At 30.4% G+C, this 27850-nt stretch overlaps 2 protein-coding genes across 2 annotated transcripts; both read right to left on the bottom strand.

Moving 5' to 3' along the window:
• Positions 1–2682: 2682 nt before the first annotated feature.
• On the bottom strand, positions 2683–10746 carry LOC143226238 (anoctamin-1-like). The gene is made up of 6 exons (XM_076456999.1): positions 10601–10746; positions 9483–9635; positions 7994–8046; positions 6808–6986; positions 4763–4868; positions 2683–3936 (listed from the first exon to the last, which is right to left on the bottom strand). The coding sequence occupies exons 1-6, from the start codon at positions 10602–10604 to the stop codon at positions 3742–3744; spliced, it is 690 nt and encodes a 229-aa protein (XP_076313114.1). The 5' UTR covers positions 10605–10746; the 3' UTR covers positions 2683–3741.
• A 262-nt stretch (positions 10747–11008) lies between these two features.
• On the bottom strand, positions 11009–20486 carry LOC143226239 (anoctamin-6-like). The gene is made up of 5 exons (XM_076457000.1): positions 20322–20486; positions 18947–18983; positions 16845–16940; positions 15833–15887; positions 11009–11116 (listed from the first exon to the last, which is right to left on the bottom strand). Exons 1-5 carry the CDS (start codon positions 20388–20390, stop codon positions 11074–11076), a joined length of 300 nt encoding a protein of 99 aa, XP_076313115.1. The 5' UTR covers positions 20391–20486; the 3' UTR covers positions 11009–11073.
• Between the last annotated feature and the right edge of the window lie 7364 nt (positions 20487–27850).

Below are 27850 nucleotides of genomic sequence, written 5' to 3'. Positions count from 1 at the left end.
ATTTATTAATAACAAAATATTTAATTTCTCACAGAACTTACTCGCTTCGCTTCTTCTTTGTGGGTATTTGGGTATGTTTAATTTTTAAATACCCAGGACGGTCAGGTGCACAGGACCTCTTCCTCCATTCCTAGTTTTCATGTCGGCTACTTGTAGGAATTTGTTGTTGTTGTAGATTTTGGGCCAGAGTATTCCACAATACTCCAACCTTTTTCAGGGCAATGTCCATGTCTTGTGTTGCCCTTTTTTTCTTCCTTTATCCACTTTTTTTACTTCTATTCCATTTTTATTTATATTTCTACTCGTTTTTTTTCACTATATATATATATATATATTCCCTTTTTTTCATATATATTTAAAGGAAAAATTAAAATAATAAAGAAAAGAAGAAAGAAAGAAGAGAAAAAATAATAAATAAAAAGCATAAAAAATAAAACTAGTTTTAAGCGTCTAGTGTATGGAAGCCAGCTTGATTTATATTTCTTAAATATATATTTATAGGAGAGAGGTACTTAGGACTATGTTCATCATGTACGTAGTATCTGTCGAGATCACACATTAAAACATTTTTATGCCAATTTTTATTAAAATAGTTTAGTGCATGATGCAAGAGTCTTTCACATATTGGCTCAACGTTTGCATACTTGTGCATGAAGTACTTGTGCGTGGTACTTTATAGGCTGAACTTGAGATTGAATTTTGTATTTTTTGTACTTTCTGTAATTGTTTTTGTTATGATTATCAGGCAGGAGATGTGTATTCTATTATAGGTCTAATGTATGTTTTGTAAATGTTTATTATATTATCAGGTAATGTACCTTGATTTTTACCTGAAAGACTTCCATAATTTGCTCTTTTCCAGATTCTGATCAGGATATTGTTTGTGTGCTGTATCCACGTTAATTTGGTATCATAAGTTAATCCTAAAAATTTAGCAGAAGTAGCAGTCTAAGTGATCCATTCATGTATAACTTTGGTGGATCTTTTAATTCTTTTTTCAGTTTATTTAATCTGCTGAATAATATTACTTGGGTTGTTGGAATATTTATTTTTATTCCATATGTGTGGCAGAATTATTCAAAATTATTCAGGACTGGTTGGAGGTTTGTTGCTGCTATTGAAGAAGTGGGGGCACTTTTCCATACCGCTACACATCGTCAGCAAATTGTGATGCAAAACATAAATTTAGGTCCGATAGAGGCATATTATTCACATACATGATAAATAATATAGGGCTAACTACCTTTCCCTGTGGGACTCCTGCCTCAAATGAAAACGGCCGTGAATGGGGCCCACCCGCTAATTTTACACAAACTTCCATGTAAAGTAGATAGCCAGCGAATAATTAATTCCCTAGGGTAAATCCATTTTCGTTAGATGCTGGTGTAATCCGTTATGCCAGACCGTGTCAAATGCTTTCTCAATGTCAAGAAAGCAAGCTACAGTACATTCGTTTATGTTAAAACTGTCTGTAATTGGTTCTGTTAATCTGATCAGGTGGTCTGTAGTTTGTCTTATTTTCTAAATCCGTTTTGAATTTCGGGTAATTTTGAACTTACTTCTAAGTAGATAGATAGTCAGTTACTAATTATTCTTTCTAAAATTTTGCCGATGCAACTGGTTAGGATAATTGGGCGGTAATAATTTGGTTTCTTTGCTTCTTTCTGAAACATTAATATTACTGCTTCCTTCCAAGAAACAGAGATATATCCAGCTAATAATGATAAATTGAATAAGGCTGTTAGGTGTTCATATAATTTCTGAGTACCATGTTTTAGAACAGCTTATATACCATCTTCTCCAGGAGATTTGTTTTTTGTGTCTTTGATAGCTGTTAGTATTTCCGTTACTGTTATATCTTTTACTAAACTAACTCGATAGACCAGAAGGTTTGCTTTTAAATTTCGCGCAAAGCTACACGAGGCCTATGTGTAAGACAAGAGAGAAGACAGCTAGTCATCACCATCCACCATAAAATGTTGGGCTACTCTTTTACCAACGAATAATGGGTTTGATCGTAACTTTATAACGTCCCTACGGCTGAAAGGGCGAGCATGTTTGGTGTGATAGGGATTCGAACCGGCAACCTTCAGATTGCAAGTCGATCACCTGAACCTCCTGGCCATACCAGAGGGAGGGTGACTTAACAACGTCACTCACCCTCAACTCTGGAAATATTCTTTTATCAACATTGACCGAATATAAACTAAGAGTTAACATGAGTCTATGATGACAATCCAATAAGTAAGGTTTATATATATGTGTGATGTCGGTGTGCAATAGTTTTCGAGATGTGTTATTTGTGCCAGTGTACATGAAGTTGAGCCTGAAATTAAATGTAGCCTGTAACGACAGTTTTCATTTGATAAAGAAATGAATTAATTTGATATCGTTCCATTGCTGGGACATAGTTTGGACATTTAAAGAAACATAACAGATGAAATACTTCTGAAGATTAAAACATGAATTTAAAAAAAGGCAAAAGTCTTTAATAATAATATATTCAGAATTTTCATTTTATCTTTGTTACACGAACTGGGAACTTCTTATTCAAACTAAAAAAAATATGTTTAAATGCGAGATGTTAGTTAGTAATTTTGTAAATGAAATATGTGAAACAAACCTACGACACTTATAAGTTCTGCTCTAGAACATGTTACATCAGGTAATAATACTAAATACTTTAGTAAATAAGGTTTAATTTCATTTATTACAAATGAAAAAATACTTCATAATTATGCACACATCAACAAATATTTCTTCAGAAATGCTCATAAATTTTAAACAATAAAATATATACAGAAGTAAAAGTTGTAATAATTAAAATAACTGGTTTAAAATTCACATAAAGAAATATTTTGTAACAGTTACAACTGGCATAATAAAAATGTTTTAATTTTACATGACAAGAGACAATGTGTGTAAACATCTATATAATCTAAAATTACTGATGATTGAAATAACCACGAAATTTTCACATGAAATGTATGTTTAAAGAAACACTTATGTCAAAAATGCTTTTAAAAAAAATCAGCCCATCTTAAAGAGAAGTAACAAAACTAAAGATCCATTACTTTAAAAATGAGTTTTGTACTTTATAATTTTCATTCACCCTCATGAGTGATTCAAATTATTATTAAAGGATGTAAACAAGTACATAATTTAACACAAATCTGTTCAAAAACTGAAGTTGTATCCAATACATCTAGATAAATGTTCAATATTTTTTTAATAATGCACACATTTATAATAGTAAGTACCAATTCATAAACTGAAGTTTTCACTAAGTTCAAATAATTTTCCTTCGAGTAAATATTAATGTTTGGAGTTAATCAAATAACTTTAGTTTCTCTTCATTACAATTATATAAAGAAATTTAATCTGTTGATAATCTGACAGAATACTTAAAAAAAACAACTGATAACCAACGTATACTGAACACTGATAAAACAACACACACACACACACACACACAAAACCAGCATATTCACAAACTTACCACTGGTATACTTGTATCTTCCTACCTGGCTATTTTATTTTTTAGAATGACCCACCAACCTTATTGCCTTACTGAAGTTTAGAATCTTGTTTTACCAAGTTTTGATCAGTTGAAGAACCTGCTAACATGCAGTATGCACACTTACACAAGCCATAACCTCTAACTATACTCTCTTACTTATTCACACACAAATAAAATATATACTAAGTGACAAACAGAATATTCACAAACTTACCTTTGGTCTACTTACTTGTATCTTCCAACCTGGCTCCTTTTTTTTTTTTTTCATTCAAAGCAAGATACTTTGCTTTTCTTAGTTCATGTTCAATAATCATATCATTGATGACATGATTTTCATGCCTGATCTGAAGATTCACAGACTTTGGAATGTCAGGGATCAACCAACAAATCCAAGATGAGATGATAAATACAAGACACTAAAAAAAAGTAAAAACATGATAAGTTTCACTGGAGCAATTTTTAAAACATAATCCTTTTACATAACATTGTTTAACCAATACAGATTATAAAACTTTATGAACAATGATTAAATCATGAATTTTTCTTAAATTACTAATGAGCATGTACAGTCATTCAGAACAGTATCAGTGCTACACAATTAGAAAAACATTACACTGGATGAACAGAAGCCACAAAAAAATCTAACACTTTTATAATTGGGTAATAAAAAAGGATAGTTTTATAACAAAAATGATTAATCCATCCATTTTGTGAAGGATAACTTAGTAAATGTTACTGAAGCTTTTAAAAACATTCTAGGATTGTCCTGGCTGAAGTAAAATGTATTACCTATTATAGCCTATTTATGTTGCTTCATTAAAAACAACTGTACATCGTTATAATGTTTATATATTTTCAGTTGCAGTAAATGTTAAAAAGTTTCCAACTCCCTTCAAGTTAATTTAATACAGCATTTCTCAACTGGTCCTGTGGGTTTATGTACATCAAAACATGTGCTTAGCTTCCTCAAAAAAATTTAAATTACAAATAAAAGGTGATTTAGTAAAAGCTATTCACACTTTATATCTGTTTTGAAAACTTTGGTTAAATAAAAGTCTCAGGTTTGTTCTACAATTAGCATTTAAAATATTCCATATTTTGAAGAAAGAAAGTTGTATTTTATGTCCTAAAGTGAAAGATACTGTAAATTGATTTATTTTAATATAAACTAAAAAATGAACTGTAAATGTAATTAAGTTTGATTAAAAATAAGATCTATAATTTGAAAAAATTGTTTCCAACCGTAAAATTAAAAACGAACATCAAGCAAGTTGTAGCAAACTGCCAATATATTGACTTATATTCATATTTGTTGTTTGCTGTTGGAGGCTCTCTATGGTCTTGGTACCTGAATGAAGAAATCATGAAATAAAATGACCTTAAAATAGAAGCCAGCACTTTAAACAATTTATTTTATAGAGGATGTTTTGCATTTTATAAATTTTCAACTTTACCTTAAAACTGTTTTCTGTACTCAGTCAAGTTTTTTGAAATAAAGTTAACTTTCTAACTTAAACAACTAAGTACATTTTGTGCTCTTATATGAACAGCAATATGCAAGTTTGCATATGCAATATCTAATTGTTAGAAATTAATTCTACAGTTTTCTTCCAAAAAAGTTTCTTTGAAATCCTATTGAGTGAGGAGATTTTGCTGGAATTTTGTGAATCTGATGTCTGGAAAATTTTAATAGATTTGTACCAGCAGAAAAGTAATTTCATCATCCAAGTGTTTTGTCTTCAAGTTCTATTTGTGTTTTATTTGAACAATTTTTGTGTATCAATCCTGAAATACAGTCATTAAAAGAGTTAGTGTAGTTGTTTCAAATGTTGCTGAAGATGAAGTCAGTAAAGTTCTCTCTCTTGAAGATGTGTAACTTTTTTACTGCACACAAAACAGAATCTAGAAACAAACCTTCCATCTTCCTTGGATAAAAATATGTTAAAGTTTTGTACAAATGTTACTTCTTTCAGAATAAAAAATAAAACTGATGGTGAATGTTATGAAATCTCTTGTGATTATTTTTAATGTTTATAAAAGGATAATAAAATTTCTGTTTAGTACTATGAATAATTATGTTACATTAAAAAATATTGCATAATGCACTTGAATAAAATTGTAAAACAACTGTTATTTCTAACTAACCCACAATTAGGTTTAAAAAAAAACAAAAACAAATTCATTACTACTTAAAGCAACACTTTTTGTCGAAACCCATCAGGCTAGCCGAAACAAAAAGAAACTTGCCTGATTTATGGATAGAATACACTCTTTTCATTAGTTATATAAATACAACCAATTGTCCAACAGCAATATAAATGAGAATTACACAAATTTCTTGAAAAACAGAAGATAATACAAGGATTTGTCATTTGGGTTGAAATTTTATATTCTGAGTTGTTAGTATCTGCTATATGTACGTTTCTAATTGGTTGAACAATCTGAAACCCTCACAAGAGGAGAGAAAAAAAATATTTGTAAATGAAAAGTCAGAGCATCACCAGATTGTGTAGAGAAGTATATTCATTTTTTTAACTTAAGAATTAAATCTTATGTAATACTAATATTTAAGTCATAAAGTATCTTTTTGTACCAAGTTTAATAATATGTATTATTTTAAGTAGTTTAATCAACCCTTTATTGTCTCCACCCATATATCTACACATGCTAGATATCACCTACAGCATTATATTTGCACATGCCAAACATCATTTCAATCCATATGTCTATGCATACGAGACATAACCTTCATCGAAATATCTACGCATACCAGATATCTTTTCCAATGTCTGATCATGCTAGACATCATTTCCACCCATACATTTAACATGATAGACATCATCTGTACCCATCTATCTATGCATGCTAGGCATCATTTCCACCAACTTATACATGCCAAATGTACCATGTTGCATTCAACTGCCTTGAATCTGGTTCATTGTGGTAAAATGTTGTTGCAATGATGAAAAATACTTTCATGGATGATAACTTTGAAACTAACTCAATAAAATGGTTGTACCTTGCACAATTTGATATCCCATGTCAATAGGGTTAAAGTTTGAATCTACGTAAAATGGTAGTAACTTGTGCACTTTCATGTCCGATGTCAGTAGGGTTAAAGTTTGAATCTACGTAAAACGGTTGTAACTTGTTCACTTTGATGTCTCACGTCAGTAGGGTTAAAGAGACACCACACTGGTATCCATGCCACCACTGGTTCTTAATCACACATACATTGTTTTCTATGCTCTGTTAATTTGAAACAATAAAACAAAATTAACACTTACTTGCAGTATTCCACACTGGTGTCAGGTTCAGAAAGAATATTCAAATCACCAGGAAAGTCACTGATGTTGAAATCTGACAGAGTAAAGTTCAGAAATCCATTCAGTGACCCATCTGGTGAAATGAAAACTTTATAAAATGTCTCCTCTATAAAACTTGATGTAAAGGCAATAATTAGTGCCTGAAAAGTAAGAATATAGAATTAACAGTTCAGAAAATAACACACTTTCTTTCACCTTAAATAATATACTGTAATATTATTTAGTTTGATTGTGTAAGAGCAAACATTATTAAGTTTCACACCATTAAGTATATTGGACAATGTAGAAGAAAATATTCACATATGTAAACGTCATAGTACACAGTTAACTGGGTTTGACATTGTGGATTATAATAAAATTCACTGTGTTAAATGTCTATTGCATCACTAACCATGCTTGATAGAACAGAAAATAATAGCATTTTCATCTTAAATTTCTTATGACATTGTTACTTTTTATATTAAATGAACATCAATTTACTATATAGAATTATTATACTATATAATTCCAAAATAAAGTAATAATATGGTGACACTGTACTTCAAGTGATCAGAAAGGTAAAAAACAATTTATTGTTTCTATTGACATCAATATGTAATACATTATAAACTCCTGTCTCTTCATAATAGTAACAATTAAGTTTTTATATCACATCAAAATTGTGATAGATCAACACCATGACAATTCTTCAATGCACAAAATTTCGTCTTTAATTAATAACAACCAATGGTCAGTAGGTGTAAACTTGTTAACTGACTCACAAAAAGAAATCACATCAATGTATTTTATAAACCCACTAAAGGTGCTTTAGAAAATCACTGCAGAAAGAACACAAGTACACAGAAATTCTGAAAGAGATCATATTAAGTTACAGTTTTGGAACTGACCTATACTTATAACATTAATTACATTAATTTAATAATCACCTTAAACATCAAACGTTTCTCAAAATAATTTCATAATTTAGATAAAATTTGAAAGGAAATGCAAAGAGTTTATTTCACTTATAATGATTCTTAAGGTGTCTCACTCTAATATCATACATGTGTATGAAGTATTCCTTTATCACTGTAATCAATGTATGTGATATTACTAACAGTTAGTATTAAGAACAAGTAAAACATTGCTCATAATTCTCTGTACTTACATTTGTGATGACAGAAATCTTTCCAACAGAATTAAGAATTCTGTACCATATTCCTATCAAAATAGAATCAACCTATTAGGATAACTGGAATATATTTCAATAACTTTACTGTCTAATCTTTTTATTATTTTTTTGCTTACAAAACAATTCTCTTTCATTAACATTACATTCATGTATAGAATGGATTATATATATCTCAGCTAAGTTATGAATTAAAACTTATCACTAAAGACTAATCAGGAGTTATTAATTAACTCTAATAATTCTTCTCTGTATATTTAGTGTAAAAAAATCAAGGTTTGAAATAAAACAAACTTCAAAGTATGAATATTACATTACTTCACTATCTGGGTAACTAGAAATGTCACAATGAAAATACCTAAAAGGCTAAAATCCAAATATTTCTTACAACTGATTGGTTCACACATGACTGTCAAATGATTGTTATTATTTACTAATAACAGTCCTCACTCAGTTAATGGAAGAGTGTTTGTATGTCACAAAGAAGTTGGGTATCACAACATTATTGTCTACATTTTAAGAGCTTCAGACTGTGATTTCTAACAGATTTACCATGATACATTTGTTTTAGTACCTACATTTGTTTCAATATAGTTTTCCTTTTTTGCATGTGATGTATATTGTTGGCTATGTATTGCACAAGTCCCATCTGTTCTTGAAATTTGCAGAAGAATCTCAAGAGTAAGATTTAATATTTATTTATTTTATGAAAACACTAGCATCTTCCAACTTTGGTGAATATTCTAGAAACTCACAATAAACTATATAAACCAACATGCCAAGAGCAGGAAGAATATTATTAGTCAGTTAAAGTCAGTGTGATATAGGCCTCAGAAGCTATTATTGTGATTAACACCAATTAATCATAAAACTACAAAATTGGGAACCAGGTATGCAGTAGATTTTGAACATTACAAACCATTCAATTTCAACACATTAATTTGGGATATTATTTTTTCTACAAGGACATTAAATAGCATCCCTGGAAAAAGTCAGTTTGTAATCAGTGCAAAGCCATACAAGATAGCCAGCTTAAGTGATGTGTGACAGTCTCAACTCGGATTGAATTTGCTTGTTATGGGCCTGAACTGTCGATAAAATATCGGGTTCTAGATCATATATAAAACTCAGTATTGTTTCTAAAACTCTTGTACCTAAACCCTAATTTGTAATAACTATAATTATAATTTGTGTCGTTTTTCCTTTTGCATATTTTAATATATTTGTGTCATAATAGAGAACAGTACATGCCAATCTTGTTGAGAAATATCATATTTTAATACATACTAACATTTAAATAACAACTAAATTCAAATTAGTGATTATTTAGAGCAATAATACATAATGTATGTAACATAATAAATCAGAGACTTGTCTGAAATAAAAAATATGTAACATTGTCAATTTACTTTCTTCTTAACAGACTAAAACTAAACAGCTTGCTGTATTCACCACACTGTGCACTCACCAATGTTCTTAACTCTTTCTGCAACAGGTCGTCGTAAGAAAGTGATAAACTTCCTAGCATCGAGCCTGATTTCTGTGATGTTGTTTAGTAAAGCAAATAATGGTGCCAGAGGAAATGCAACCACAAAAATTGTGACAAATCCAAACTGCAACACTGGAGAAGGGGAACAAATTACAGAAACGTTTATTAATTGAACTGTACATTTAATGTTTGAGGAAGTTTTTATGATTTAGACAGTTAAATATATTAATGTAATTAGTGGACTACAATTACAATAATACATGTGGTGACTCCTTGGAAGTATCACACTTTATTACACAGAAATTCTAACCTTATGGTGTTGATTCAGGTCTAGAGGTGGTTGAATAAGAGATTTAATTTCTAGTTTGACATGAAAGTCAAGACAGAAACATTAACATCAAAATCAAGTAGCATATTAATAATGTTTCATTTAAAAAACAAACAAACTAAAACACAGACAAGGACCTTTAAAATTGCTGTTCCAAAAAATACTAATCATTGAGGTGGTGTAGCTGTTTTACAGGTATTTAATAAATGTTTCCTCTATACATTAAACTGTTCTGAAAAACAAGCTGAAACCCATAAAATTAAAAAAAAATTTCTTTGTTTGTTGTTAAATGCAAAGTTGTACGATGTGGAATTTGACCCATAACCACAGCGGGAATCAAATGTTTAATCTTAGCATTATAACCCTTCAGGCTGAGCAAGAAACACAATTCATATCCATTTCTACATCATCAAAAACATTCTAAATGCTGCTCCAACTGAGTTTTCACATACATTATTATCATATCACACATTTCATCTTTACTGTTAATTATACATTAAATATCTAAAAGTATTTAAAACTACATTGGAGGAACTTAAAATAATATATCATTCATTTCCATAGTAGTCAGTTACTCAGTTAACTACAATTAGAATAACTTGATTTTAAGGCTCTTGAATGATGTACAAACTACAAGGTCATTGTTAAAGATCTAACATTTTTCACAGACATGGAAAAAGTACCATTTTAATCTGTTCAAGTTTTTATGTGGAACATGTATCTATTAATGTAATTATTTTCACATCATTATTTTAAACTTAAGCCTTACCCATTTCAAGATATTCACTAAAAAGACCCAATTCTTCTTGGTTTATTAAGTTGTAGTCACTCTCCCACTGAGTGGGTGCATGGTTTTCATGAGCACACTGACCCTTTTTATGCACTGACCACTTCTTGTAAACCCGTAACAGCCATCTAGATAAATACAAAAATATTTTTACCTAGTTTTAAAATAATATCAGTTTTTGTTGTTGACATGAATGTATAAATAGTTTAATTTTACATACAATCTGACATACTACATGTTTGACTGAACATTAATAAACTATGTATCTTGAACATATCAAAATCACTTTTTGAAAAAAAAAGTACAACAGTTCTAATATCTCAAAATGAGCCAACTGTCATAGAAAATGTTCTGACATGAAATTATTACAATAAATGTCTATTTTAACTAAAAAACTTATGGAACACCCATTTCCACCACGGCGTTAATGAACTGCTTCCCTGCCACAATTATAGCTAACTGCAAAGAGAGTTCAAACAAACACCCTCCTGTTCCACACTAGAAAGAAATGTAGAAAAACAGTTTCAAAATTACTGTGGCAATACCACTTTAAAAAATATCTCAGAAAGGACACAAGACTGAAAAGTACAATAAGATATAAGTTAGTGAGTGAGAGCACTAATAACTTGCCCAGGATCAAATGGTCCAAAAAATAATGTTTCAAACCTCAAAATTTAAAGAATGTGTGTGACTAACATGAAAAACTTTGATTGATTCTTCATAGTTTAAGTTTCTCATGACAGGCTCAATCCAGGAACTGACCTAACAATTATTCTGTGCTTGTTATAGTATTACAATGTATTCACATCATTTGGCAGGCTTTAAGTAAACATAAAAGTTTTTTGCACACCAAAGATTATATTTTTTAATGGAGTATTTTCACTAAAATGTATCTGTGAATACTTACATATGTATAGATGAATAAATAGAGAATTTCTGTTTGCTAGTCTGAATGTTGATTTCCATGTTTAGCTTAAAATACTTTTCTTAGTCTCAAAATTTCAAACCTTTTCTGTAATATCTAAACCTAAATCCTTGTTACTGGTGTAACCCATGAAGCAGTGAAGAATGACTGTCTGGAATGACTTTAAATTGTGATATTAAACTACTTATGTTTATACTAAATAGTTTTATGCTCATAATAGTGTGTGTATGTGTATACATTGTTAAATGTTATTGTTTTATTGCCTTTATAACCCTAATTACTATTCATGCCTTAATAAGTTGTAAATCATGTGACAAATATGCAGCTCTTGCTATGCTTTTGAATTCCATTATGCACGAGCTACTCATGAACATTTTTTAAAATATTACTATTATTATTAGTTTTTTGTTTGTGTGTTATTTGGTGTGTTTTATTTTAATTTTGTGCAAAGCTACACAAGGGCTATCTGCACTAGCTGTCCCTAATTTAGCAGTGCAAGACTAGGGGGAAGGCAGCTTGTCATCACCATCCAGTGCCAACTCTTTCACCAACAAATAGTGGGATTGACTGTACCATTATAACGACCCCACGGCTGAAAGGGCGAGCATGTTTGGTGTGACGGGGTATTCAAACTCGCCACCCTCAATTTACGAGTCGAGTGCCTTAACCACCTGGCCATGCCAGGCCTATTATTATTAGTAGTAACAGTAGTACTTATTTTACTTAATCTAACCTAACTGATCTAAAGAGATTTCTATTTTTAAACAATAATTTCCCATGGCAATCAAGGTTAAATTGAAAGCAAAATATGGAATTTTATTTACAGGAAACATTGCAATATGATAAATCACTTGACAGATGAAAACCACGGCTTTCTATTGGTTTTTAAGTAATACTGAACTGAGTGGCTTAAACACTGATTGGAAATTTCTAATAAAGAGGACGTCACAAGTGGGTGTGGCAAGATAGATTTGATTTCATGTCTCTGGAACCAAATAATATCAAACGCTATGAAAATTATAGTATGCCTTAGTGAAATTATATAATAAGTGATTTACATTAAATTTCATTTTCTACTTCTTGGAGGGGTGGTAAATAAATAAGAGAAGAAAAGGCCTAGAGAGAAAAATGTTACAATTCTTATACTAGAAAATTCTAGGTTTTTTTATTTTAAATATTGCCTTCTGAAAGTAAAATCTTTAAACTTGTATACTATTAAAATATGGATTAAGAGCTATGTTTTCAGAGTTTATTTATTAGTATATCATGAAAAGAAAATACTTTAATCAACTTTTGAATGTAACTCACTAAAACCTTAAGACATGCACAGAAAAAAATGTCTACAGAAAAGGGTTAATATTGCTATTTTTTCCCAGCCAACAGGAAGTGTACTTTGAATAAAAATCAAGATTTCATGTTTTTTTACCATGAATTTATGACTTCAGGTCCCAAATACCAGTGCAAATACAGGACTTCTTATAGTTATTTGACTGATTGCTATTATGTTATTGAGCAAAACATTGTCTAACCAGGTTTCAGATTGAGCATATACATATTGATAAAGTAGGTCATAGATCAGTGTTGTCTGTGTAAAGTAGATTACCTCAAACAGTGCTGGTTAGTAAGGTCATGTGGGAGCTTATGTACATACATTAAAATGTAGTTTGTTAGAACAAGAAAGAAGTAATTTAGGTATGTTACTTTCTAATCTAAATTACATTTGTCTGTGTATAAATGAATAATTATTACTGATCTTGGATCTTATCTAAGCCTAGATCTATACTACTGCTAGTAGCAATAAAACAATGCAGGTGTCCTAATGATACTCAGGCCTAAACACAGGTCTGAGCAACACTGAATGATATGTGCAAATTGGAGATAGTTTTACAATGCTTTATGTTTAGTGTTATTTCTACAACACAGTGACAATGCTGGATACTTATAATTTCTTGGGATAAAATTTCAAAAACCAAAAATTCTTTTGAATATGTCTAAGAGACAACTTAAAAAAAGAACATTGGAAAAGAAAATCACAAAAGTCCTTAATTATAGAACATATTTAGTTTTATAGATACAGTATAAAATCAAATCCTATTTGCAAATTTCAACTTAAACTAAGAACAAACAACACAATTATTAATAAAATATTCCCTTCAATGTTTCAGTTACTTTTTAACTTATTATTTAAATTCTTAACTCATAATATCCTTACGTATTTAGAAGTTAATTAAGTTAATGGCCATTTTGGCCAACTGACCACCATTTTGCATACAATCTTCACATGACTATATCAACTTTAAAGACACTTTACAACATTCATGTTTCAATATTACCAGGAGATATAAATGAAAGTCTGAAAATGGCAAGTTGTCTTAATTATTTTGGTAGTGCAAAAGTAAATACAAAGATAGGATTTTATAAATAATAAACTGCAAACAACAACATGATGTTATTTATTATGACTTAAAGAACAGAAAAGTGGCAATTACATTCCAGTTTTAGTTTCTTAAAAATTACAAGATTACTGGGAAATTAAAAGCCTCTAGAAGGCTTATTTTCTAAAGTTATCTAAAAATAAAAGTTAACATTTTACTTAAACTGAAAATTGTTTCCAATAATACTTACCATCCACCAACACTCTAGCTAGAATCTCACATTGATAAAAGTGTAGGGGGCAGTGCAGGCATGATCCACACACAAAGCATTTGTATAGAACAGGAATGTACCAAGAGTAAAAGTGGTACAAGAGTGTGGAAATTACACCCTACCTCTATAACAAATATGCTCTTCACTTGGAGCTTTGTTCCTGAATCAAAGGCAGAACAGAATATGAATAATCATCAGGTAGGCCACCCCTGACCAGACAGCCAAGATTCTATGGCTCAGGGTTGAAATTAAGGGGTTGTAGTACCTATATCCCATGTTGCTGGCTATGGTTATCAGACCACAATGTTATATGTGTATATATATACTTTAGATACCAACATGTAACCACAGAATGTTGCATTTGGCACCATCAGAATAACAACACAAAAGTAAGCAACACTTAACGAGTCCAAAAGGTAACACCCGAGGCTAGGAATAATGGGATCCCATATTTCATACTCAACAAATGAACAGAACTCATCTGGTAAGGAATTATGAACATTTGTTTTCAGTCTCTAACCAAGTGGATAAGGTGTATTCTACTTAACCCTGGAATTATGTGGAACCTGCACTCAACCAAGGACTTACAATGGAATTGCTTTAGTTTCAAAATTATGATATAGTGAACCAACCTCCATAAATGATAACCAAAACTGGCACTGATCAAAGAGAAGGGTTTTGCACTCCCCAACTAGATAACTGTATGCAAAATATGAACCAAATTTATGAGTAGGTTCCCAGGAAGGCTGGAGCCACTCTTTCTGAAAGATGAAAAAAAACATCTAGAAACCCTAGAAGGAGGACCCCTGACTTTGCCCTCTTCTCCAAGAGTGGTTGAACACACTCAAAAACTTTGGTGGAAAAGCCTCTTGTCTGCCACAGATTCTCAAGCTCCACTAATACAGCCTGGTGTGCTAAAATGCACTGGGAAGACCTGAAAAACAGAGCTCTGGAAACTGTGCAATAGGTGAATCAAGTTCCCTACATTTTTTTCAAAACAAACCAATCACAATTTATTCAATATGAAGATTAGCAAGATCCTTTTTAGCTGTATTCATGAATGTCCATGAGTGGCAATCCATAATAAGATAATATCATCTGGTAGGTGCCTAAATGATCTTACAGGGCACCTCATTTTGACAGAACCTGTTGCATATTGGTGGTAGTAATTATAGTGAAAGTAGTTGCTAGTATGAAGTCAAAAAGAGAAAGCATACTTGCCTCAGAAGCACTCACCCCAGAATGAGATACCATGAAAATAAAGGGACCCTGAAAAAATAAAAGAGTATATGATTCAGGAAAATACTCATTTCTGGTAAAAGCCTAGCAGATGTGGTAAAAAAATATACAGGAAGTACTGGGACACCATCAGAAGAGAAATTGGCCAGATCATGTAAACAACAAGATAGGAGTGTAATAGAAGTATTCCACATACCAGTCGACACAATGTCTTCAAAGAACCACTGGACCGAGCAGCTAATGACACTGGATATTGAGAAATAGCTACAATGTCAACAGATGTTAAGTATGTTTTGGAATTATTATACAGTACTATGAATAAACTGTGTACAAAAAGAAAATTTAAATAACAGTTTAACACCTGAACTTTTATATAACAAAAAAACTGACAATGTTATACATACTTCCTCTTGTCGATATCCAAACAATGAATTGTAATGTCCTGGATACCCAACAAACCTGCTGCATCAAAAGATAAATTTTAACATAAACAACTTTCTTCACATGTAATATAAAGATAAAAATAAAATCTAAAAAAGTCAATTCTGTATTGATGAACTATTCACACTTTCTCCATTGTCCTTTTTCATTTTTAAGTATCCTAAAATCTCAAAGGTAAAACCACAAGTTTGTGGGTAATTAAGCACAAAGCTACACAATGGGTTATTTGTACTCTGCCCACCACCAGTATCAAAACCTAGTTTCTACCAATGTAAGTTTGCAGACATACTGCTGTGTCATTGGGGTAAGAAGTACAAGTTTAGGACATTTTTAAAAAATAAAGAATTCTATGCCATTTCAACAAGTTATTATTAAAATTTCCATGACCATTTAATTCACTGTAAGCACAATAAATGTAAAAAACATTTTAGCTTGTTATATTTAGACTTGTACATCAATAAATTATATTATTCAGCTAAAACATTAATTTTATCTGCAATATTTATAAATAAAGGGCCCTCATAATGCTAAGTTTATTTTTAATGAACAAAAAATAATGTGCTTCAATATTTGATTAGTTACCTATAATCTGAATTTGAAAGGGAATACCCTTTATTATGGTGTTACAAGTTTGTTTTTATTGCTTAAAACATTTTTCTTACATATGAATTGTAATATCTTTGTATTAAAAACTAAAAACCAACAAAAGTAGAAAAAATGAACACATAAAGGTAAATACAACAGTTTAGCACATTGCTTCAACAACTTAATCTACTTCAACCTACACATGCAGATATTAAAATGTTTCAAAAATCATGTTACATGTGATTTTTAAACACTTCTATGAACAGTAATAAGTTAGTCTACAAAACAACTTGAAAGATTAGTTTTTATAACTATGTATTATCAGCTGTCTTTTAGTACCATTTATTTTGTTTCTTTTTTTCATTTCATATTTTAACACAAATTACTCACCTTCCTTTAAAAAATGTAAAAAACTGATGACAAACTTCAACATGTACATCTTCAAAGTCAAACTATTTTCATAATCACTTTGAGTGCGATGTATTTCTATATACAATATTTCAGAACAGTATTTACTATTTTACAAAAAGAATATTAACATACAGAAAAAGGTTGACATAAATAAAAAATGTTTGATAAACTACCTTAACACTAATGACAACCAATTGATAATACTATTAAACTTGTCATTTAACACATTTCATGTCAGAGGTTTTTAGAGCTCTTAGGTGAAACATTAAGTTCTATTCTTCAAATCAAATCTTTAGAGTATAAATATCTTTCTGTCTGAAAGTGAATTATTTCTTATTTACAAAATTCATTATTTTCCATAGTTATAAATATCATTCTACGTCTGGCTCAGGTCCAGCTTTTAGGTTACTCTGCTGCTGTCACACGGAGCAAAGATATTTCTGCAACGTAGTTTTGAGTAATTAGAAATACTACGGTCAAATATTTTTGTATTGAGGGAGAGAAAGTCATAATGAAATACAAATCATAGGAATTGAAGACGAATTTTCCATATTCTTCTTAATTTGTCCATGATCTAAATAAATGTTAAGCCTTATCTTAGCCTCAACCATTTTTTTGTTGTTGTTGTCAGAAGTAGGATACCAATGACTGTTGATCAAGACAGTTGTGGTCTAGATACACTAGTTTCCATGAATTAGCAAACACTAACTACTTCTCAAGCCAAATCATTAGGAAACACAAGTTAATTTTAAATCAAAATGATTAACTTCATTCCATACTGTAACAGAAAAAAAGAGCTTTACATTCTAGTTTTACAGTGGAAATATCTTTTTATGGTAGTTTTTATACACATTTTTAGTAATCTTTGACAATTTTAAAATATATAACATGCAGTACTGAAGCCAATTTATGTAATATCTCTACATAAATTGACTGCATTAACAAGAGATGTTTTATTATTTATTGTAACATGATTTTATCTCAAAATAAAATTTCATATTTTAAAATTTATTTTATTAGTAGCTTTCATACACAAGTTTATAAAAAATTATGTTGAAACACACACATATCCTTAATATAAAATGCATGGGGTCGGTTTATTGGACAAATGCCATATTACAGATGGAATGTTCACTATATTTCTGAATTTATTATGGATATCTACACAAGATGTGGCAAGTTGTTAGTAGAATGTACAAGTCTGTTGTATGCTAAATATAAAACACACTAAAAAAGTATTTCTAATCAAGAAAGGATGACAATCTGGGTTACATATTAACATGTTAATGTTTATGTAAAGACTAAAAATACTATATCCATGGCACTGTTTGCATATTGTGCTTGCATTGCCTTTAGAGCCTCTAAAATGTATATTTACAAGTTTTCAGTATCCCTGTACACTGTATATGATATTTACTGTTCTTCATCATGAACTGTCATTAAATCAAATACATAACACCAAATTAAAAGTTACAAATAATCATCTAACCTTAAAATTATCATAAATATATTTATATAAATACTATACAATGTTTCATGTATTTCTGCATATATATGTTAGCAATGTGAACAGTTTTCACTGCTTTGATCACAAGACTTTACTGTATTTCACACTGATCCACTAGTTTATTTAACAAAACACTCAGACTTGATCAATAATAAAACTAAGACTGGTAAAGTGATAAAGTGTGCTGTTAGTGATGTTCAATATACTTATACATAAGTACTTTCTAATGTTATTTTAATACATTCTGTACAAACAGAAAAGTTAATTAAAAATTCAGATAACATGCATAATGTGGCATAAATTAATTTTTTAAAGAAATAAGTTCTATTTTGAAAAGTGTGCATAATTTGGATTTATTCACCAATAAAATGTATATGTTTTTTCAAGATGTATAAATTATTCTGATAAACTTTGTGTGACTGTAACAGTATTTATCTGGCACTAAAATAAATATGGATAAGAACTTTTGCAGTCAGATTCTGGTTAAATTTTGTTATTCAAAATGATGAACAAAACATACAAAATAACCTATGTTCATTTGGAATTGCCAAAATTAGAAACAAGTAAAACTTACCCAATTCAGTGAGGAAGGTGGCTATTCTTCTATAAATCTAGAAAAGGTTAATAGTTAGTCAGTTGTTTCAGAAAGAACATCTACACTAGCCATCCCTAACTTTAAACTGATAAGACTATGAAATGGCACCTATTGCCAATTCTTTGGTTACTCTAATCAAATAACAGGATTTGACAATCACTTTTACAACTTTCACATAATCTCAAGGTTGAAGGGCATTTTTGCTGCAACAGGATTAGAACCATAAACCCCAGGTTCAGAGTTCAGAACACTGACCACTAGGCCTAGCATACAAATTATGAAACAATACCAAAATGTTTCAGATATCAGTGTGATATGAATATGGTAATTTTATCCCTGGTTAAGTGTTCATTCTCTTTTGATTTTTTTTTACTCTGGCTTGTAATTTTTGGAGTTTAAATCAAGTTTTTCTAATTCAAATTTATACATGCCCAGCCCAAAGGTAAAAGAACAAATGCATAATCAACGTACACTAATTCCTGTGCCTAGTATTTGACCACTCAAAGGTGATGGGTGTGTTTATAAAAAAACTGAAAAGTTATTTGGTTTGGTTTGTTTTGAAGTTTGCACAAAGTTACACAAAGGCTATCTGCACTTGAAGTCCTTAATTTAGCAGCATAAGACTAGAGGGAAGGCAGTTAGTCATCACCATTCACAGCCACACCTGAGGCTACTCTTTTACCAATGAATAGTGTGGATTGACTGTCATATTATAATGCCCCCATGGCTGAAATGGCCAAAACTGAAAAGTACTACTGAAGATCTTACAAAACAAATATATAGTAGTGTTACTTGCATCTGAACTTAAATACTGAGGGTTTGTCATTATTTTAATAATTTCTCTGGCACGCAAAATATAAAGATTTTCTTCTAATGGTTATTTTGGTGCATTCATAAAAAAATTCCAAGCTATATTAATTTCATTCTTGAAAATACAAACATGAAAAAAAACATTACATTATTTACAGCTGAACAGAAAACAAGAAACAACCTTAAAAAATTACAAGTAATTACATATAACATTTCCTTTTAGTCATTAAGAAATCAAAGTAAAAAATAAACAACAAAACTAATATGCTTACATACCACTATATACATATATATATACACACACGTGCCACTTTAAACAGGTACTTGATACATATATATACATATATACACACACATACACTTATACACACTATAAACACGTATTTGATATACATGTATACACACACATACACTTATATACACATATCACTATAAGCAGGTATTTGATCCATATCATCTTCAATAAAGCCATAAAAAGTACATTTTACACAACTAGAAATAGGTGAATTTCATATCCCTAATGTTTCTCATTTAAGTGGCCTACCAGGTTAAAGGTCATGATGCATACAAGGTTCAACAGTGCAGCTGTCACAGAGGTAGTAAGAGATACCATGCTGGTTAGTGTCTGATTGTCACTCAATGTGAAGTACAGAACAGTTTGAATGGATATTCTGTAAACAATCACACCAACCACAGCAGCAACAGCTGTTGTTACCTAAAGAACAAAACATAATTTAAGTCTATAAAGAATCACTGCATCAAGACCTACTGTAACACAGAATATATATGTAAATTTAAAATAGTTTTAGGGAACTTAAAAAAAAACACTTTGCTGTAGCAAACTATAACTGGAGTCTGGCAGTTAAAGTCCAGATTTCTTCACACAGTTGGAGGTTATTTGTCCTTTTATGGAGTGGTTCACTAAGTCTTTGCCTGGATTTTCTAGGCAGCAAATTGTTTTGCAAGATAAGATAAAACAAAAACCATGAAACCTGCAACTGATCAAACAACTCTAAAGTTATGCTTTTCTGTGGCATCTTAACCCATTTTATAATTACTAAAAATGGGCAATTTCACAATTTTTTGTTTGTCAATGTTTGGGACCTTTACAAAAATATCTTTCTACCAGCTACCATGTAAATTGGTCAAAATATGGCTGAGTAAATGATCAACAAATACCTCTAAATTATGCTTTTTTCAGATCTCTTCCTGCCTCCACCCCCCCCCCCCCAAAAAAAAAAAAAAAAAAAAAGATTCAAAATGGGCAAATCTAGCTATTTTTGTTTGTCATTGCATTGAGCTCATGAATATTTGCATTTGTGCCAGTTGACTTCCAGACTGCTGTAAATATAACCCGCAAGAGCCCAAAATATATATTTTTGGGTTGTTTGGCATCTGACCCTTAAAAAAGCCTAAATAAAAAATTAAAATACTTACTGGACATACTGGATCAAAGTATGACCCTACCAAGTTTCAAGATAATCTGCCAAGATATGTAGGTATGGCAATCGACTAGTTTGAAGAAGGTGAAGCAACAGAAAACTATATCTCTTTCATGATGATGAGGAACCCACGTCAAGTAAAAATGTATCTCAAGATGGCTGGTATGGGTATTAAAACTGTTTTCTTAACCTGAAACATTGTTTTCTAATTTATTTTAATAAAAGTTTTAATACCCATACCAGCCATCTTGAAATACAGTACACCTATCCGTGGAGACAATTATGAGAAATAACTGTCTTGTATACCATACTGCAAAATTGGAAACTGATTCACTGAAAATAATAAAAAATCCTCCCAAGTTTACAAAGTGCATCTTTTAAAAACAATTTTTCTTTAAACATAGAACCAAAAATCAATGACCATGAAGTTATAAGTCATCTTAATTTAAGAATGCAGCCTTACTCTAACAGTACCACCTGTGGTACTGGAATATCTCTGTTAAGCCTTTGAGTAATCTCTGATCATTTGGGAAAAAAAACCTTTAAAAGTAGACTCATTCTTGAAACACCACTGAAAACTTTTCTTGTAAATAGATTGGACCACCAAAAGATTGATAATAAGCAAAATACATGATTGTTGAGACAAAGTTAAAATTTCCTTACTTAATCATGTTATTTTTATTCATGTTATTGTTACACAAAACTACAGCAAAATCGACTGAGCATTTTCAACCACAACATAGAAAGATATGCTGTATGGAATGCTTACTTAAAAATCAGTTAATTTTCAGTGAAAGATGCTTTATGTGGTTATAAGTGCATAACAGATGCAACGTTGTTCCGAGTGACTGCTTTCATATTGGACGTTAAACAAGTCACAAAACCTTGATAAATAATTACTTCAAAAGACACAAATCTTTATTTAAAGAGACGTTTTAAACACACTTGTTTTATTTGAAAGGGCTATTTTTCTACTGGAATAATTTTATACGTGCCTAGTGGGGGTCATGTCTCACTCTAAACACATATTTTCTCATTGTTGTGCATTAAAAAAGTCAACATAACAGATAATTAAAAACTAGGTATTTAAAATCCACAAATAGAGATCACAAAAAAAATGTAAGCAAACAAAACTGTAGATCTATTGCTGACAGCTTAACTCAAGCCACAAATAATCATTTTGATTCCACTATAAAATTATTTCAAATGATATTTATTTTGTTACAGGACTCCACTGAGATTTCTGCAAGAAACTGACAGTACTTTTGAAATTACTTCCCCCATCCTTAATTATGTCATGCTGTGAAATTTTCTGAGTCCTTCCTTTTTAGCCATAAAAAAATCCAGTGTTTTACTAGTATGTGCATTAGTTGGAAACTACAGCTTGTGCATTTTCTAGTGTTTTTATTGGAAACAGACACAACAAAATTAGGCGATCCTGATGATGGATATTGTTATTCAAGCCACTGTTGTTCATCATTACTCAAATTTATTTCCCTGGCAACATTTCAACAGCTGTTTGACACTGGATGATTACCATAACAGATGCTACTATTCAATATCACATCGGTAATTCTTTCTTCTGTTTTTTGTACTTAGCAAAAGTCACAAGTACATATTCAGTATTTATTACCACTGCATATATTACTCTTTCATATAGCTATTGCAATTTTAAACAGGTAGTGGTAGTAAAAGTTATTGATAATTAGCAATTTAGCAAAGTGTGCCACTGAGAGAATTATTTGTGTTGCCTTATTCTAACAAACACTTGTACACAGCAGGCTGTTGAAGAACAAACATATTGTTATGTAAACCTATCAAAGTAAGCATGTGACTGTGTATGTTTATGTTGCACTAAACTTTGTTGTATTTTTTTTAAAAGAAACATTATTCCATTCTGATGAGATTCCTTTGTTACTGTTCATCTTTTGTTATATAATAGTACAAGCTGATGGAAGCTACTCATTAAATTTGTGATCATACAATCTTTGCCTTCACAATGGTCCTTTGAGAACAATTTTACAGTTTGTATGTTACAGGTGTATACCAGTAAATATGTTTATTTTCTCTTGAACATATGTTATTTATTTTTAATATGTGGTGGATGAGTGGAACATAAAGCACAAGCAACAGTAAACTGTCAAAAAATATGTAACATTCAACTGAATTCACATGCACTTGTGAAGTTTAGAATGTATTCTCTATTAATGAATATTAAAAAAAACATCTTAAGTAACAATATAATTAAAACTCATTCTAGATTGTCAGAAAAATAAAGAAACAACATGAATCAAAATGCAGAGACTGTATTATCAAGCCTATAGCCAAAGGCTCTAACAAAGTAAATAAATACAGCTGCAAGTAATGTCTGTATTATTTTCTTAAGCTTATTATAAATCTCTCTATTAACTCCATGCCTACAGTACTTATCAATTTTAGTGGGGACAAAATAGTTTGTTTACTTTTTTAAGAGTCCCGAGTTTTCAGCTTGAAAATACAATTTTTATATTTTGATTAAACTTTTCTGATGATCCATACACCCCTTCCCAAATTAATAATTTTTAATAATAAAGTTCACATACACACATATTCCTGTATATAGATAAATTTCTCATTCCCACTGAATACCAAACACCATCACTGTGTCAAATAGTCTTCATTACCTATTGAACCTGTTTCTGAAGTTCACTGTTCTCAATATACTGATCATATATTACTGCAGCAGTAATTTGGTTTATCAACATATTAGATACCCAGAGCTCTCATGATTGTGAACAAATGTTCTTAATGTAAGGCTTAGGGAAAAGAGCAAAAATATCAAAGACAAGAATTTTGTTTCTTTTGTTGTTGTGGTTTTATTTCTGAAAATATTCTTGACTATTTGAAAGCTGCAGGAATATTCTTCTTTGACATCATATGTTTATTCTGGTTTATCAAGTACAGTTTGTAATACTTAACTGATTGAAATCCAAATTATTTATTAGATAAAAATTCATCTTGACCAAAAAATATAGAATTTAAACTTGTTATATTTGAAAAAGAAAGATATAAACCCTTAACAGAATTAGATTTATCTTCATTAATATTCTACAAGGTACAACTGAAGATTGCCATTTAAACACTTAAAATGTTTCAGTTGTTTAACACTAATAATACAAACACAGAAAACCATACAGTTGATTTAAAAGACCTTTATACTTCACATTTTTAGTAGATAATAGATGCACAGATAAAAAAATAAACTACATTACCTTCATCTCTCAAGTCCACGTAAATACTCTTCTTTTCACTTGTAAAAAAAATACAGATTTAGGATCAGTTCCTGAAATTAAAATAGTTTTTTCACCTTTCTGCAAGAGATGAATATAACTGAACTGTAGCCATGCTGAGAGTAACAAGATAAAACACTTCAATGCTGTGGTGTGTGATTTACATAAAGCAGACTTTGAACACTTGTTTTTATTCACCCTAAGAATATCAGTGACCTAACTATTGAAAAACACACAAAAATTATGAAAACTAATTTGATATTAAAGATAGTTATGTACAGTATAATAATTCATGCTTTCAGTTAATATGTACACAATACTTGTACCACACACTTGTTACATAAGTTGTTTTAATTTTTAAAGTTATAGAAACAGATAAAATGTACCAACATACATTTTTAAAATGTATAAAAATAACATTCAATAAAGTTACAGTAATAAAATAGCTTATGCTTTTTGTTTTGAATGAGTTTTAGCCATGTAAATAATTTCATTGTACTTATAAAGCCAATTATTGTTGGTTAATCACAATTATCTACCTGATTTATGTCTCTCTAAGTGTTATAACTGCAGAACTCATATGTAATAAAACTATTTCTTTCCAACCACTCATAAAGAAAATATTTAACTCTCACTGATAAAGAAGAAATATTTATAATTACAAGTTGTACATTAGTACAATTTTAGTGCCAGACCTTAAAAAAAATACTGAAAAATAAATATTTAGAACCTATAATGGGTGAAATTGTGAACCTGATGTTCCAAACTTTAGAAATTCTTTTATATATGACTAATGCTAAAAAATTCCTTACTTGTGTCAGGATTTCAAAGTCAGGGAAATGTATCTCTAAAAGTAGAAAGCAAAGAGGTTCCATCTTTAAACACATTTAAGACTACATATCAAAAGCAATATTAATATGGTAGAATACATCATGATGTATTTAAGTTTCTATAAATACATAAGGTATAAAAACCATAATAATTCTGAAAAGTATTTTAACATTTTCTTGAATAACTCAGTTTGAAAGATTCAACTTATGTTATTATTTGCTATTTCTAAGAAATAAAATCTTAAAAACCTTTATGACCTACTTATACAGCCAGATCATTGACGTATCCAAAGATTATCTGTATTAATAACACTTCTGTAATAATTCTTAAGTCTTCAGTTAAGTATAAAATCCTATGTTTTTTAGTACTATTAAACCTCACATTGACATATTCTCCTGCTCATTTTACACCACTTCAAAACAAGCAAAAGCAACACTGGAAAAAAAGAAAAAATTTTGTATTTATATGTTTACAAAAACATGCCATATCAACATGTAGGGGGAGGTTAAGTGATTAACAATATATCATGTATTTCATGATGACAAGAAACCAACTTGAAGTAAAAATGTATCTCTGGACAACTGTTACAAATTCCTTCTTTGTTAACCTGAAGATGACCTAAGAAGGTCAAAACATTGTTTTCAGTTTTATTTTGGTATAACCAGTTGTCCTAAAATACATATCACGTACTTGTTATGTTACTGGAAAGTCACACAACAATAGGAATATACAAATTCAAGAATATCTTGCTCACACTCTCAATTGAATTACATAGAAATAACTTATGGGAAAGCTAGTCTGATCTAACATTTGTATTAGGTAAAATTAAAATAATAAACCTTTTTACTTCACACAAATTATACTGCACAACAATTTTTTTTTTTTTAAATGCTTCCTGAAAAGGTTTTGCTGATTGTGACAGGTATCTGGTGGGAATGCACAAATAAAGATTTGGTTTTGCTTCATCACGTAGAAACTTTGAGAAATAGACAGTTAACTGTTTACTGGCAATAACTTATTTAATTGCATTTATGTTTGTAATATGCTATTAAGTTCAACATAATTAAGTGTTTTGCTCCTGATTTTTGTTTGTATTCAATGTCCAGTCCATCACGTTGCAGTGTCCAACAGTAGTCAGCAAGCATTGACAAATTCCACTTGCCCTGATATTGTTTTCCCATTGTAGCAAAACTGAAGATTTCAATGAAACTGTACGTAATGGGCAAATGTGGATGTGATTTTCAAGATCAGCAGCCAAAAATCTATAAGGAACACCCAACAGTGTTCAAGAAGCAAAAACTTTGTTGTGCAGTGTTATCTGACATTAACTTCATTCTCCACAAGCAAGGAAAGGTGACAAAAAAAACCTATTTCATAATACAAATAGTAGTATTTTACCTTTCTGTGTTGTTACAGATTTGAATATCAAGTTCAGGTGCACAAATTCCTTCCTACTTGTTGATCTAACTGAGGTAATGTGAGTAGAGTGTGATTACTCTTCTACTACCAACAATTTGTTTGAACCTTTGTATCAATAACTTCAATAAACATGGCTTACTATTTCATTGATTAAGTAAACAAATCATGCATTACAAAGATAGAGTTTTACAGTATTCAAAAAATATTATCTAATATACGTTCATTAAAAATAAAGAAAATGTGACAGCTGTTAAGATAAAAACTACACTTTATGAATTTGACTTTAATGTGATACTTATAAGATTACAATATGGAAGTATGATTTTACAAAGCCTTTCATACTGTTTTTCTTCCTACTTTCCTACAGACAATGTTGATGATAATTATGAAATTACAAAGTGTTAAAGACATGTTAAAAGGCCATCACAAAATTTTGCAGTTTCAAACACTAATGAAAGTTAAGGTAGCCTTGGATACCTGGTTGGACTGTAATATTTTGAATGCTAATGCATTGTCTTCTCATGAAGTTTATAAGAACTGACCACACCTTTTCAGCATGATATTAAAGTAGTAAAATGAGATAAATAACACCCAGAATTTGCCGTCATCAGACCCAACTTAAATACATCTGATCTATTCAGGATGTGTGTGTGTGTGTTGGTGTGCATCACCACTAAATATACCCCAAATCAGTCATTTTCTGACCTCATCAAAGTATTTGGTTGTTTCAAAAACAGATTTCATACACTAGCCAAATAATACTATAAAAAAACAAACAAGAAACAGTCTCACCTTTACCTTACACACCATCCCATGTGCACCAGACGAAACAACATCACCAAACAAGAAGCATCACAATGTAATTTGAAAAACAATTAGTCAACATAACTGTAATCCATCATTACTACACAACCTGTGTGAGGAAATTAGTCACTCACACAATCAGCAGAACTTCACAAGTAGCATGGAAATTTCTAAGGCAGACATAAAGAAGACAGCTTTCTGTGCAAGACGTGAACTGCATCTAAAAAGATTAATTTCTGATTACTGAATATTGAAGATAGTAATAATTGGACACACAAGTTGATTATTTTCATAAAATTAATTACTTT

Source organism: Tachypleus tridentatus, chromosome 9 (assembly GCF_004210375.1).
Source record: "Tachypleus tridentatus isolate NWPU-2018 chromosome 9, ASM421037v1, whole genome shotgun sequence".
In the NCBI taxonomy this organism is placed as follows: domain Eukaryota; kingdom Metazoa; phylum Arthropoda; class Merostomata; order Xiphosura; family Limulidae; genus Tachypleus; species Tachypleus tridentatus.
The sequence above is the reverse complement of the archived record's forward strand: the minus strand, read 5'-3'. Positions and strand labels throughout refer to the sequence as shown.

Bases quoted from the DNA above. Each gene is read 5' to 3' on its own strand.
- LOC143226238 (XM_076456999.1), bottom strand. The intron at 6,987-7,993 runs GTAAGTACAGAG...CTTACTTTTCAG, and splicing joins AGATTTCTGTCATCACAAAT to GCACTAATTATTGCCTTTAC. The intron at 4,869-6,807 runs GTAAGTGTTAAT...TTCTTCATTCAG, and splicing joins ACCAGTGTGGAATACTGCAA to GTACCAAGACCATAGAGAGC.
- LOC143226239 (XM_076457000.1), bottom strand. From the start codon at position 20,390: ATGGTATCTCTTACTACCTCTGTGACAGCTGCACTGTTGAACCTTGTA. The intron at 18,984-20,321 runs GTAGGCCACTTA...AACCTTTTCTAG, and splicing joins GCATCATGACCTTTAACCTG to ATTTATAGAAGAATAGCCAC. The intron at 11,117-15,832 runs GTATGTATAACA...ATTTCTTTCTAG, and splicing joins TTGGATATCGACAAGAGGAA to TGTGGAACAGGAGGGTGTTT.